The 14620-nt window shown below is 41.8% G+C and overlaps 1 protein-coding gene across 2 annotated transcripts; it reads left to right on the forward strand.

The window, feature by feature from the left end:
• The first annotated feature begins 486 nt into the window (after positions 1 to 486).
• On the forward strand, positions 487 to 14329 carry ckmt2a (creatine kinase, mitochondrial 2a (sarcomeric)). Of its 2 annotated transcripts, none has more exons than XM_033647074.2 (10): positions 487 to 642; positions 4273 to 4460; positions 8499 to 8697; positions 8796 to 8891; positions 8974 to 9195; positions 10285 to 10370; positions 11353 to 11476; positions 13128 to 13262; positions 13701 to 13826; positions 13968 to 14329. In XM_033647074.2, the coding sequence occupies exons 2-10, from the start codon at positions 4312 to 4314 to the stop codon at positions 14082 to 14084; spliced, it is 1254 nt and encodes a 417-aa protein (XP_033502965.1). In that variant the 5' UTR covers positions 487 to 642; positions 4273 to 4311; the 3' UTR covers positions 14085 to 14329. The 2 variants fall into 2 exon arrangements, with proteins under 2 accessions (XP_033502965.1, XP_033502964.1); XM_033647073.2 differs by lacking the exon at positions 10285 to 10370 and adding an exon at positions 10544 to 10629 and having other exon boundaries at positions 488 to 642.
• The last annotated feature ends 291 nt before the right edge of the window (positions 14330 to 14620 follow it).

The following is a 14620-nucleotide window of genomic DNA, read 5'->3' on the forward strand; positions in this document are numbered from 1 at the left end:
ACTTTAGAATCAGGATGTTGAAGTTGATTGCAGTACCACTGATTGGACGCCATCTTCAATGCACGCACCATAAACCATGACAGGAACTCGTGTGGAGGTTTGTTCTTCAGTTTTTAGTGTCCCCTGGAAAGTTATATTAATTTGTACCTAAATTCTGTTTTGTTCTGTGTCACTATCAGTTTCTGTTTTGTATCTGCATTTAGTTTTTGCTTTGAATGTGTTGTCAACATGATGAAAAAGTGCCCCTCATTATTATTTGCATGTGTTTCTGCAGTTGCTGTGTGTGGAGCTCTCTGGATCACAGAGTGTGTGTATATGTGTGTGTGTGTGTGTGTGTGTGTGTGTGTGTGTGTGTGTGTGTGAGGAGGAAGAGATCAAGTGTGAGGGAAAATATCAAGGTCAAACTGGACAGTGATATCGGACCCCCGGTGCTCATGGTACATCATGGCCCAACACGAGCGGCTGGTGCTGGTGTAGCTCATGATGGTGGCCCTTGATTGGTTTCCTAAGATTTGCCTCTGAACTTATGATTGGCCTCCACTTTGTAATCCCACATGAGGGGGTGGAGCTCCCCGAGAGAGGAGAGTGAAAAGCTCTTTAACTGGAAACCTTCAGCAAGAAGGCAGAGCAGCTTCTCCACAGGTACTGTACCTTCTTTTCTTATCTCTCCTGCAGAGCGGCTCCGTTAGCTTCGTGCACCTCAAGCTGAGTATTAAATTATTTGTAGAGTTTTTATCAAAGACGATGCAGGATATGCACCATCTCAACCTTTTGAGATTTATAGATAATGTGAAGGGGGTTTGAGGTTTGAGTGCATGGTTCAAAAGTCAAGATGTTTAAATAGGAAAGGTCGCAGGAAGCTATGACTTTAAGAAGGTATGTAGCTGAATAGATACTGCAAAGAGAAGATTAAGAGAGGTGATAACTTGATTTATGTATTTGAACTAAACAGAAAACTTTGCATGCTAAAATCTCTCTGAGCAGATTTTCGTGCGCTTTGCTTAAAAATTCATTTTTCTTTTGTTTCCTAAATGTTTTATTTTAAATTCTTGAGGCACTGTTACCTCGGCTGTGTCCTCTGAAAAGGACGAAGCTGCTCTTACGTCCTCTGCACGTACTCCCTCAGAGGTAAAAGGTCGCGCTGTCATGGGGAGGGGAGGCTGATCCCAGGTCTGTACTGGTTTTGGTGTAATCCTGACCATAAGACCATATGATCCAGTTGGCAGTGGAGGCTTTACAAAGCCAGTGCACAGAACGCCTGGATGTCTTGAGAATTATTTAAAGACTTTGCACTTCCATCTTGAACTCTCACCTGATTTTCATCCTTAGACCTGCTGCTCCACGTCCTCTACCTGCCCTCCTCCCTGTTTCCATCCCTCTGCCTCTGTCCCGCTGACGTTGGCTCATGAGGGTTCGGTCTTGTGACCAGTTCAGAATGTCACCACGCTGTGAGCCAGGGATGGCTTGTTTCTTGGCACTGGATCCTGGCAGCACCCTCCAGTGATCTATTAATAATGTTACCACAGGCCCAAAGTTATGAACCTCCACAGACTGAGAGGGGAAGAAAGAGTCAGTGGGATAAATTCTGCTGAATGAAAAAATGCTGTGACCTCACGGAGGGACGTTTTACTCTTCAGTTGTCAGTTCAGTGCAGCACAGATCAGCCATCTTTCCTTTGACCTGGATTACCAGGAGTTCTGTCCTCACAGCTTCCCTCTATATTAAGACACAGCCTTGCGGACACTGAAGGACAAGCTGCAGTATGACCTTTAATTAAGGTATTAAACATTTTAAATCCACCTTGATGGACATGGTTACAGTATTGAATATTTTTGCCCTAACTGGTCACTACAGACTGGTTTCTTCCTGAGCTGTCTCACTTTGTCCTCAGAGCTTAAGACAGACTCTTCCGGTAACTGAAGCATTAGTGGACATATGAAACCTGCCGTCGTGTTGGTGGGAGACTGGTGGTAATGCTAAGAAGCTAAGAGCATCTGCCACGGCCCCAACTACTCTAAGCTTGTTACTGTCTTTAACAAAAACCGGTGGGGGGTCGTCAAGGCAGGAGGTGGGAAGCCCCAGTTACGCTTTACACCGACGCACTCCATGTGAGTTTCTTCATGTGCCAAACCGATATTCTCCCAAACTGTAGGGGGCAGTGTATTAAAAACTCCTGTCTACAGCATGGATCTCCATTTCCTCCACCTGTCTGCACAGAATGCAAATTTGGGAATCCTAGGATAGCGAAGGCATGACCCGCCCTACTTGCTTTCTAATTGGCGAGCACTCGTTGCCTTTGTTGGTTGCATTGGTTAGGGTGAGGGTCAGAATGTCACGGTAAGCCAATCAGAGGCAGAGTAAGGTGGGCCATTCCTTCGCTATACTAGGAAATGCAGATTCTCGCCCAGCTTGTCTGCTGGTGTGACGTCAGTTTGGCTAAAAAGGGAAACTTACAACCCTCGAGGATGTGTCACATAAAACCTGTTTCATGCCTCGTATCGTCAGTTAGGTGTAGATGACGCTCATGCTCCCTGCGAACGTCTGGTCTTTCATACAGATTGTGTTCAAAATGATCAGAGCGACTCCAAAAAATAGATTTCTATTTTACATTTTCAGACTTGCACTCCATTTTTAAGGCGCCGTGAAATTTGTAGTGGCATATACGCACTTTCAGGTCCTGTAGCGAGTCAATCACTGCAATGCACTCTTTGCAACCACGTCCAGGTTGTTACAAATTCTTGAAGGTGTGCAGCTTGGCGCTGAGACCCAGCGTGCACAGTCCTGCAGGCTGCAATTGTGCAATACCGCCATCCGCGCCGCACTGAACACAAGAAACGTGAAAGGTTTATATCACCTCGATGCAGAGTTATCGCATTGTTCACTAATGCAGTTCACTTGGCGTCATCTCTGGTGCACACTTAAATCTTGGTGACAGCAAAGTAGCAAAGTACTGACTGGTCTTCTTTGTAAAATACTGCACATAGCGAGCTAACCTTTAGCATTTTAGCCAAAAGCTCTCTATATTTATTTCCTTTTCCTCTGTTTTGGACAGTTTACTCCTCTGAAGGATTTTTTCTCAGGATTTTACTGAAATTTATTCAGTAGAGTTATTGAAGAGGGGAAAAAAGCTCTTCCATCCAACGAGCTTTCAGTCAGCGAGCTTGTTAGCTTATTGCTCGCTAACAGGCCACAAAGCTCAGTCTTACTTATTCAAAATTCTACCATCGACCCCGTCTTACAAGCATTAACCATTCCTCTTATGTGGAGCAGTTTAACTAATGAACTCCCATAGCTTCCTCTATGTTTGCTCTCCATTTCTTTAAAGGTCATCACTGTCAAGGCAGTTTGTTTTGGGGCAATAGAGAGCTGCAGGAATGAGTCCTAAAACCCGGAAATGAGTTAGCATGTTAGCACTCACGGGTCCCTCGACTCGAAGTCGGTGGGTTTTCGGTTAGATGTCTGATATAAGGTCTGTGGTTAAGACAAGCTGGAGAGACTTTCACGTTTAGTTCTACGACATAGAATATGTCAGTAAAAACCTCACCGTGAATTTTGAGGCTTTTATGTGTATTAAAAAAGAACAGTTGCTAACAAGTGGCTAAATTTGACGACAGAACATCAGCAAACCGAACACAGCTTACTTCTGACTTCAGTAATCATTAAAGTGGTGTTCATTTGTGAACGTTATCTTGCTGAACAAACGTGTAAGAGTCATTAATGTTTGTTTGCCACAGAGCTTATTTTCCGCGATAATCCAAAATCCAAAAGAAACATCCCGCTGACTTTCTGACGAGGGCGACACTAGCTACCATACTGGCCTACAGAAAAATGCCACTCCTGCAGCACTCTCATGGCGCAAGTCAAAGTTTAAGTTGACGCAAAAGATTGACACATATTTACTTAATAAACTAATTGCAGAAATTCAATTGAATTTAAGTGATTTCACTGCAAAGTTTACTGCAAAGTTTTTCAGTTTAAAATACTGGAATAACTGGCAGTAATGGTGAGAAGTGTCAGTTTATATGAAGGTGTTGTACGTCCGCCCTCTTAATGTGATTGGATGGGGTTAGTTGGCTGATAGCTGCACAGGTGTGAAGGAGCCGCTTACTGTAAAGCACGAGTGAACCAGCTAGGCTAATGTTAGCGACTCGTACCTGAGCTAACGTTGTGCTCGAGTACTATGAACGTTGTGATTTATTTGTACTGTGTGACCCTCACACCTTCATCAACATATCAAACTAACTACTCTACTCTCTTTTTTTCTCTCTGCAGCTCATTTGCTACTGACAGAGTTACGAATCATCAGAAAAGATGGCGAGCTCTTTCACACGCCTGATCTCCGGCCGCAACACGGCTGTGCTGTTGGCCAGCTTGGGCGCGGGAACGATGGCCACCGGCTACCTGTTGAGCGAAAATGGCTCGCTGGCTGCAGATGCGAAGACGAAGCTCTATCCTCCCAGGTAAGACCAGGTAACATCGACGCCTCTGATGAAGGAACAAATGATGTAAAGAATAAGATGGAGGTGTGGAGGGTACAGGAAGAGGTCCACTCTCTGTGTTTCATCAGAGCAGCGGATGGATGACCTTGACGAGTCGGTGAAAAGTCCAGCCTCTATAATTATCTGCCTCAGCAACACAGAAACAAACCACGTGCTCATGTGACTGACATATTTCAGAACAATGACTCACTGCTTTGTTTCCACAACACAAGCAACTGAAAGGCGGTGATGTGACAAAGAACATTTCCTCAAGTACTGTTAGGTAGAAATTTGAGATACTTTACTGGCTCAGTACATCTCAAAATGTACGTTCACCTCACTACTCCAGGGTTCCTCTAAGTGTTGAGAAAGTTCTCCTCCTTCTTAAGCTAAATAAACTCTTTTAAAACCCTCTCAGCTCCGGCCTGTTCTCACTCCAAACTCATCAAATACTGCGGCTTTGTCTGTGGACGGTGGCGTCAAACGCGAAGGACCCTTTCGTGGCGGTATGATACGCACCAGGCAGCAAACGTGGTACTTTAAGTTTATTCTGAAGTTTATTGTGAATAACGAGCAGGAAGTACTTTAACCCTTTGAAACCTGGAGCGACATCACTTTTCTTGTGCTGCTTTCAGACGCCTTTCACAAGTATTTCAACCTTCGAACTAGATTGCTGCGATTTTTTTTTTTAAACATGGGAAAAAAGGCAATATTGATTTTAGAAAATTATTTTGAAAATAAAAATAAATAAATATATTAAAAAAATCGGGGAAAAGGAAAAAAGCTAGGAACAAAATATATATTTATAATTATTATTATTATTAGAGATTAAATTAAATTTTTATTAGATTATTAGAATAGGTCATTTCCTTGTTTGTTTTTCTTTTTTACTAATTTTCTTTTTATCCAATCCACTTTATTTATATAGCATTTTACAAACGGAGGTTTCCAAAGTGCTGCACAGAAACAGAAATAAAATACTAAAAACAGAAATATAACCAAATAAGAGCAATAAATTAAAAACAATAAATAAAAACAAATAAAATCATTAAGAAAATCAATAAAAGGAATCAAAAGACAACTCTCATGCTACGTTAAAAGCCAGAGAATAAAAGTGAGTCTTAAGACGAGACTTAAAAGTTTCAACTGTGGGCGCGATTTTAATCTGAAGGGGAAGGGAGTTCCACAGGGCGACCATTTTATTAATTTCTTGCAAATATTCTGAGTCATTCTTCTTTCGTTGCTCATCGCCTTCTTCACGTTTTTGTTAGAAATTAAGTCAATTATCTCAGGTTTCAAAGGGTTCAGAACGGAAGTGTATTTTGAAAAGACACAATAGATGTAAAAATTGGAAATTGACACGTCGTCTGTGAACGTCTAAAACCGACACAGATGGCTATGTAGCGTGTCATATTTAGACGTGTGTGTCCGCTGACAAAGCAGCGATATTTAATGAGTTGGGATGAAAATGTGTTGGATCAGCTGGAAAATGCATCGTCGTCATGACGCTAAAAACAGGCTGTTTTGGGGACTTTATGAAGATTTGTGGTTCTCACATGTTGCCACGCTACAAACATATGATCTTATAGAATATGATGCATCACTGTAGATTAAACTATCCAACAGTATACGAAGGACTTAAAAACATCTACAGCAGTAAAATGAAACACTAATGCAGCAGCAACATTAGTCCAGAAACATCAGATAGAACGTGAAACACTGAGCACCTGTGGAGTATTTCACAGTGTGTACGGCGTTAGTGAACATGTGAGAGTGTGAAAGAGCACATGAGGTCACAGCACTGTCCTGCAGTATCACTGACGCTCTCAGGTTTCATCTGCGACTCACTCTCCCTCCCTCTGCCCGACTCATTCACACAACCTCTCTGTCACCACGTCTCTTTACATGTGCGCAGTCATGACAAATGACTGGCTCAGTCAGGAGGGACAGATTAATCAAGTTAAGATAATGATTAATACAGGATATGAGTTAACAGATTAACAGATGATTTAAGATGATTATGGTTTAACAGAAGAGGGGAACATTTGTGACTGAGGGACACCTGAGCAGCAGCAAGATAAATCTCCACATAGAGTCCAGACACTGGTGGAGGTGGCTGACGACTCTGAGGCTGATGAGGCTGAGGCTGATGACTGTGAGGCTGATGACTTTGAGGCTGATGACTCTGAGGCTGATGACTCTGAGAAGGCTAGGCGGTGATGGGGAGGTGGAGGGTTCGCACGGCTGCAGCATGACAGAACTTCAGGCAGTAAAAGAATTGTATTTAAAATGTGGAGCAGTGAGATGATAGGCTGACGGAGGAGGTGTGTCACTGTGCTGTTGGTTGGTTGTGAATCAGCTGTAGAGCAGCTGATGACAGTTGACAGCCTCGGTCAATGACAGAGGGTGAGCATGTGTGCGAGGTGTGAATGGCAGGGTGAGACAGAATAATTACAGCCTAGGCATGAAATGTTTTGTCTTCCTGACTGAACTTTAGTTAGAGCTTCACGTGTGTCCCAAGGGTGCCAGAAGTTTTACTCAAAGTCACATTTTGAGAGCATCTTAGTTTCTTTGTGTTTCCTGTTGAAACAGGATTTTGGGTTTTGTTGTGATTTAGAGGAATATTTCACATAGAAAATGATCATTTGTTGTACAGCTACTCAGCACACACACACAGGATTTATAAAGAAAAATTAATTTTTATCTTTCTGCACCGGCGTTAGCTGTGGCAGGTGGCACGATGGTTTTGGTTTGTCCATACGTCCATCAGTATGTCTGTCACATCCTTGTGAACATGATATCTCAAGAATGCCTCAAGGGAATTTCTTTAAATTTGGCACAAATGTCCACTCGAGACTCAAGGATGATGTGATTAGTTTTTCATGGTCATAGGTCAAAGGTCAAGGTCACTGTGACCTTGTCTGTCCCATTCTTTTGAGCGTGATACCTCAAGATGCCCTGAGGGAATTTCTTCAAATTTGGCACAAACATTCACTCAGACTCGAGGGTGAACTGATTTTGGTGGTCAAGAGTCAAAGGTCAAGGTCACTGTGACCTTGCAGCCATTTCATTCTTGTAAACGTGATATCTCAAGAACAATAGGTATGGGAATTACCAGAGGCTCTACTCTACAATATTATCACAATACTTACGTCACAATATAGTATTCAATATTAAACGTGTTGTCATATGCTGAGTATTGTGATAAAATATATTGCAATTTAATACCTTTTTTCATCTGTAAATTATGTCCCCGAAGGAAAACTTTGTCAACATCTGTGTTATCTAATAAGATAGATACAAGTTTTCTGTCATCTTACTTAAATCATTTTATTTGCAGCAAAATATGTGTAATGGACTGAAATGCAGTTGATTTTAATATCCAAATAGACTACACATCTAAATCTTAATTTGTATTTGTAATATTAATAATCAATATAATAAAAAAATTGGTACTTGGCACTGTGTGACGATACGATATTGCCACACAAAAATATCGCGATACTATGCTGTATATAAAAAAAAAAATCCCCCCACCTCTAAAGAACAACTTGAGGGAATTTCTTTGAATTTGGCACCAACGTTCACTTGGACCCTAATGAGACACTTAATAGTTTTTGGTGGTCAGAGGTCGAGGTCACTTCAACCATGTCTGTCTCCTTCATGTAAACGGGATATTTCAAATAACCTCGAAGGAATTTCTCCAAATTTGGCACCAACGTTCACTTGGACTGTAGATGAACTGATTGGATTTCGGTGGTCAAAGGTCAGGGTCTGTGTGACCTGGCACACTGAGAATCACAGTATTTTTTTTATTATTTTTTAGATATATATATTTATATACTGGAAGAACAGTACGTCAGAGCTGTGTAATGATATGATGGCAATAAAAGGTAACAAAGGGAAAAATAACCATCAGACACAGATTCTGATTCAAAGCATTGTATTTTTATGTCTCAGTATAAGCAGGATCATCAGACTACATACGCTCAAATCTTTCCACTTCCTCCTCTCCTGTAGCTCCGACTTCCCCGACCTGAGGAAACACAACAACTGCATGGCGTCGGCTCTGACTCCGGCCGTCTACGCCAAACTGAGGGACAAGCTCACCCCCAACAACTGGACCCTGGACCAGTGCATCCAAACCGGAGTGGACAACCCTGGACACCCTTTCATCAAGACGGTGGGCTGCGTGGCCGGTGACGAGGAGAGCTATGAGGTAAGAGAGGTCAAAGGTCACAGGTTGGGACAGCAGATATGATAGTTCGAAGACGATTTGATTTTGAAAGCTTTGACTTGATCTTATGTTTCCTGCAGGTGTTTGCTGAACTCTTCGACCCCGTCATCAAAGACCGCCACAACGGCTACGACCCCAGAACCATGACACACCCGACTGACCTGGACTCCTCCAAGGTGTTTACCTCACCGCTGCCCGACCCCTCCTCCACCTGCTGGTCCTACATGTGTTAAACAATATTTCTGTCTTCCTCTCCAGATCACCCATGGCATGTTTGACGAGAACTACGTCCTGTCCTCCCGCGTCCGCACTGGCCGCAGTATCCGCGGGCTGAGCCTCCCCCCAGCCTGTTCGAGGGCGGAGCGCCGCGAGGTGGAGCGGGTGGTGGTGACGGCCCTGGCCGGCCTGAAGGGAGACCTGGCAGGACACTACTACAGCCTGGGAGACATGACGGAGAAGGAGCAGCAGCAGCTCATCGATGTGAGTTTGAAGTTTCTTTAACACCATCAAACTGTTTATCAAAGCTACAAACCTTTTTCCTGTTGACCTATTACATCACAGACCAAACAATGGACAAAAAGTTAGCTACGGTTAGCTAGCTGCTAACTGCTACCATGGTGGACAACTTTACAGCTCTGTACGTTTGGTCCGTCCAAAAAGTCACGGCTCTGGATGTAGATTTCTCCATGTTGTTACCTTGACCAGGCTGCAAGATCGAAACCATTAATGAGCACAGGGATGAATGTTCACAGTACCATAACCGTCTCAGAAAATATCGTGGTTTCACGGTATCGGGGTCTTACAGAATTTATCTTAATATCAGTCAGAATGACCCTTAAAGGGACGAGAATAAAAGGACTATTGTTGGTTGAACAAAGGTTTTGTTTCTATAATTGAAACTTGAAATCATTTTTTGAATAAAAAGTCTCCCTTTTGAAAATAACTAAAATAAAGTTAAGATTCTCCGTCCAGTACACGGTGTGATAACAGTCCATTTTAATATCACAGTATACCTTAAAACTGGTACACAGCTGCAACCCTAAATGAGTGTGAATTATTTTTAATATTTCTTCATAAATCTTCACTAAGACTGATTTGTGTAAAGATTACTATTAAAACAAAGCTCTTACTGCTTCATACAACATCTCACCATCAGGTCCAGTTCTTCCAAAATATCACATGGCAAGAGAATAATAAGTAAATCATGGCTCATTGATCAGGCTAGCTGTTTCCCTTTGTTTCCAGTCTTTGTGCTAAGCTAAGCTAACCTGCTGCTGGCTCCGGATTTATATGTACCGTACATGAAGGATATGAAAGTGGCATCAATCTTCTGTTTAATCTGCAAGAACGTCAAAGTGTATTTCCCAAAGTGTCGATCTGTTGCTTTAAGTCTGAGGAAATGACCCTGATGATGTCACTGTTGCATCATCAGGGTCATTTCAGCTTCATATTTATGACTGACAGTCTGTATTCAGACCACTTGTTATCTCCAGTCGTGAACCAATCAGTCCTTTAGGGTCACTTTTATTGACCCTCCTGTTCTGATGATTTCACGCTGCGCCACACAAGGATCACTTCCTGTTCGACAAGCCCGTGTCTCCCTTACTCACCTCGGCCTTCATGGCCCGAGACTGGCCCGACTCCAGAGGGATCTGGTAAGAACTGTCGTTAGCAGTGCGAGTAACGAGATGACAAGTCGACCCGCACCCTCTCCTGTCCCAGGTCCCCGACCTCTATCCTCTCCACACAGCTGTTTATTCACTGAGTCGTAGAGTTAACGTCCTCCTGCCTCTGTCTCCTACCTGTCCCTACCTCCCTCCACCTGTAGGACCACTTCCTGTTTGACAAGCCCGTCTCTCCATTGTTGACATGTGCCTTTATGGCCAGAGACTGGCCGGACGCCAGGGGCATCTGGTAGGGTGTGTTCAGCTCTGCTGCATGTCTGCTGTGTGCAAAGCCAACATCCACACACTGACCCGTGTCACTGATGTATACAGTGGTCGAATGTAACCGAGTACATTTACTCAAGTACAAATTTTAAGGTATTTGTACTTTACTTGAGTATTTCCATTTTATGCATCTTTATACTTCATACTACTCCACACCTCAAAGGTAAATATTGTATTTCTTTCTATGCTACGCTTCCAAAAATGATTGTTCTCATTGGACACTAACACATGAAGAATATGGGTCAGGTTAATAAAAATCAAAGTTACCCATTAAGCTAAATAAGAGAGGGGTTTTGAATGCAGGACTTGTAGTGGAGTATTTTCCTAGTGTGTATCAGTACTTTTACTTCAGTAAAGAATCTGAACACTTCTCCCACTGCTGGATATATTTAATATGTCTCTCCATGTCCAGTGAAGCCCAACTGAACACTTCAATTATTGCTCTGATTGTGACGCATGTTGGTGGGAAAATACCAACAGGAAGTGTGTTTTGTGTTTTCCATTTTGTGTGTTTACAAACGCATGTGTCTCTGACGTATTAATAATTCTGCTCAGAGCGGCAGCATTAATATATTAAAGTGTCTGTGGAATCAGGTCCTTTATGAACCATGAGTCATCCCAGGTAATGAAAAGAGTGTTTCACCTGGAGAGCTCTTTGTTCAGTGACTCTGTGGCTGCTTCTCTTCAGGCACAACAATGAGAAGACCTTCCTGATCTGGGTGAACGAGGAGGACCACACCAGAGTCATCTCCATGGAGAAGGGAGGCAACATGAAGAGAGTGTTTGAGAGATTCTGCCGAGGACTCAAACAGGTACGGAGGAGTCTGTGGAGTTATCACACACACGATGCAGAGACAGAGTGGTGTGATGGTTCACAGAGACGATAATCACAGCTTTTAACTGTTCAGTCCACCAAGTTGTTCCAGACGGGTTTATCTCAACGGCTATGAAATTTTCTGCATTCATGTTCCCCAGAGGATAAATCCTACTGACTTTGGTGATCCCCTGACTTTCCCTTTAGCGCCACCATGACGTTAACTTTGGTGTTTGTAGTCAAATATTTCCACAGCAATTGGATGAAGTGCCTCATCATCAGGTCAAAATCTGAATTTGTTCAACACTTTGGTTTATGATCAAATAGCTACAAAACTAACGGCATTCCAGTGTAAATTTTGACAGCACTTTTAGATCTGGTCTGAGTCTTGAGACGAAAATACTAATTAGTTCAAGTCACATTTATTCATTTTATCCTTCATAGGTTTGTCGACAAAGATTCAAAACATTTTAGTTGACAAAAATTTAAAACATCTTGGAAGAAAAAATTCAAAACATTTTAGTTGACTAAAATTCAAAAAAATTGTAGAGGATGGAAATTCAGAATGTTTTAGTTGACAAAAACTCAAAACTTTTTAGTAAAGGAAAATTCAAAATATGTTTGCCGATGAAAATTCAGAACATTTTAGTTGACAAAAATTTAAAACGTCTTGGAAGAAAAAAAATCAAAACATTTTAGTTGACGAAAATTCAAAACGTTTTAGTTCATGAAAATTCAAAATATTTTAGTCTCTGAAAACTCAAAATGTTTTAGCCGACAAAAACTCAAACATCTTTAGTGGAGGAAAATTCAAAATATGTTTGTCAATGGAAATTCAGAACATTTTAGTTGACAAAAATTTTAAACTTCTTGGAAGAAAAAAAATCTAAACATTTTAGTTGATGAAAATTGAAAAAATTGTAGTGGATGGAAATTCAAAATGTTTTAATCGACAAAAATTCAAAACATTTTAGTTGACGAAAATTCCAAAAAATTTAATGGATGAAAATTCAAAATGTTTTAGTTCATGAAAATTCAAAATATTTTATTTGACAAAAATTCAAAATATTTCAGTCGATAATTTTCAAAATGTTTTAGTTGACAAAAATTCAAAACATTTTAATCGACGAAAATTCTAAAATTTTCAATGGGCGAAAATTCAAAATGTTTTAGTCGCTGAAAACTCAAAATGTTTTAGTCGCCAAAAAATGTAAAGCATTTCTGTCAATGAAAATTTAAAAAAAAATTTGTGGATGAAAATTCAAGACGTTTTAGTCAACAAAAATTCAAACTATTTAATTTGACAAAAATTCAAAATATTTCAGTTGATAAAAGTTCTAAATGTTTTAGTTGATGAAAAATCTAAACATTTTAGTGGTCGAAAATTCAAAATATTTACGTGAAACGTAAAATGTTTTTTTGTCCATTACTCAGCGTCATATCTCAGGAACAGAAGGGGAGACATTTGGTCAGATACTGAATTGGTGACTCTAATCTTGAAACTGTGCTGATTGTATAGATCTTCTGTGTGTGAAGCATCCATGTTTTCACTGACATGGATGGAGACTGTCAGAGACACTGGACTGGTGGGCGGAGTTAGTAATTTTAGTTCATCTGAGAAATTCAAATTACTGCTGGCTGTCCTGCAGGTGGAGCAGCTGATCCAGGAGAGAGGCTGGGAGTTCATGTGGAACGAGCGTCTGGGCTACATCCTCACATGTCCCTCCAACCTGGGCACCGGCCTGCGGGCGGGCGTGCACGTGCGCCTGCCAAAACTCAGCCAGGTAACACACACACACACACACTCACTATAACAGATACAACACAGCAGTTTGTTTGATTGAAAACTACAGTGACCAGCTATTTAAGAAAAGTACTGAGACTTTTTATTTTAAATTAAACTGTGTTTTTAAAGATTAACGTCTTCAGTAGGAACCAATCGGCTCCGAGCTGAGAGCCACAGACAGGAAGTCAGACAGTATTGAGAGACAGACTCTTTTCAAGAGTTTTTTGACACAGATAAAATACAGAATACCCTTTATTGTCCATCTCCTCAGGATGTTTGTGTGTTTGCAAGGTCAAGATTAAACTTTAAATCTCATCTTTTGCCCAAATACTTCACAGCATCAGTCGATATTACTTTCTGCATATGTGCTCTTGGATGTCAGTGAGATTTTACTGTGAGTTACAACACGTTCCACATGATTGAAATCACTCTGCAGGACCCACGCTTCTCCAAAATCCTCGACAACCTGCGGCTGCAGAAAAGAGGCACAGGTGGCGTGGACACGGCTGCTACTGGAGACACCTTCGACATTTCCAACAATGACCGTCTGGGTAAATCTGAGGTGAGCATCAGACAGTTATATTGCCTCAGTGCATACTGTGGGGCACACTGGAAGCCGTCAGCCATCAAAGTTTACAACATCTCAGACTCATAAGAAGCTGATATCTGTTGCAGAAATAACCTGTGGTGTGTCTGTCTTCAGGTGGAGCTGGTCCAGCTGCTGATCGATGGGGTCAACTACCTGATTGAGTGTGAGAAGAAGCTGGAGAAAGGACAGGACATCAAAGTCCCGTCTCCCATTGCTCAGTTCAGGAAGTAAAAGCTGGTCTCATCGTGACATCAGTGTCAGCAGGAGGGCGGCTCCGCACTCGGCGCTCCCTCCCAAACCTCAGAACGACGTCTGACCACTGCTACAGAGGAGGCGCTCTCTTTAATCCTCTGAACCATTGCAAATCTTTAGGGAAACCTAATCTTAGACATGAACTGCAGTTAGGGGAAAATTCTACCTCACGTTTAAGGTCGTCACTGTAACCCTGACTTCAATAAAGCCGACAGTGTTTAACACTTTGACTCTGCTGCCTTTTCTTTGACTCAACTACGGTGGCCCTGAGAGCTCAATCCACTGCAAATTAAAGGTCCAGTGTGTCAGATTTAGTGGCGTCTAGTGGTGAGGATTGCAGATTGCAACCAGGTGAAACGTCTCGTGGTTAGAATTGTTCAGGAGGTTTTTACCAGGAGCTGAATTATCCACAGAGGTCTCTTCTCTCCAAAACAGACCAGCTGATTTGAACCAGTAAAAACACTGAATAAAGACTATTCATGTTACAAATCAATGTTTTCTGTGTTCAGTGTTCA

The sequence above is a fragment of the Epinephelus lanceolatus genome, chromosome 19 (assembly GCF_041903045.1).
Source record: "Epinephelus lanceolatus isolate andai-2023 chromosome 19, ASM4190304v1, whole genome shotgun sequence".
In the NCBI taxonomy this organism is placed as follows: domain Eukaryota; kingdom Metazoa; phylum Chordata; class Actinopteri; order Perciformes; family Serranidae; genus Epinephelus; species Epinephelus lanceolatus.

Coding starts and splice junctions, on each gene's coding strand:
- ckmt2a (XM_033647074.2), top strand. CDS start 4,312: ATGGCGAGCTCTTTCACACGCCTGATCTCCGGCCGCAACACGGCTGTG. Junction 8,892..8,973: donor CTGACCTGGACTCCTCCAAG/GTGTTTACCTCA, acceptor CTTCCTCTCCAG/ATCACCCATGGCATGTTTGA. Junction 13,263..13,700: donor GCCTGCCAAAACTCAGCCAG/GTAACACACACA, acceptor ATCACTCTGCAG/GACCCACGCTTCTCCAAAAT.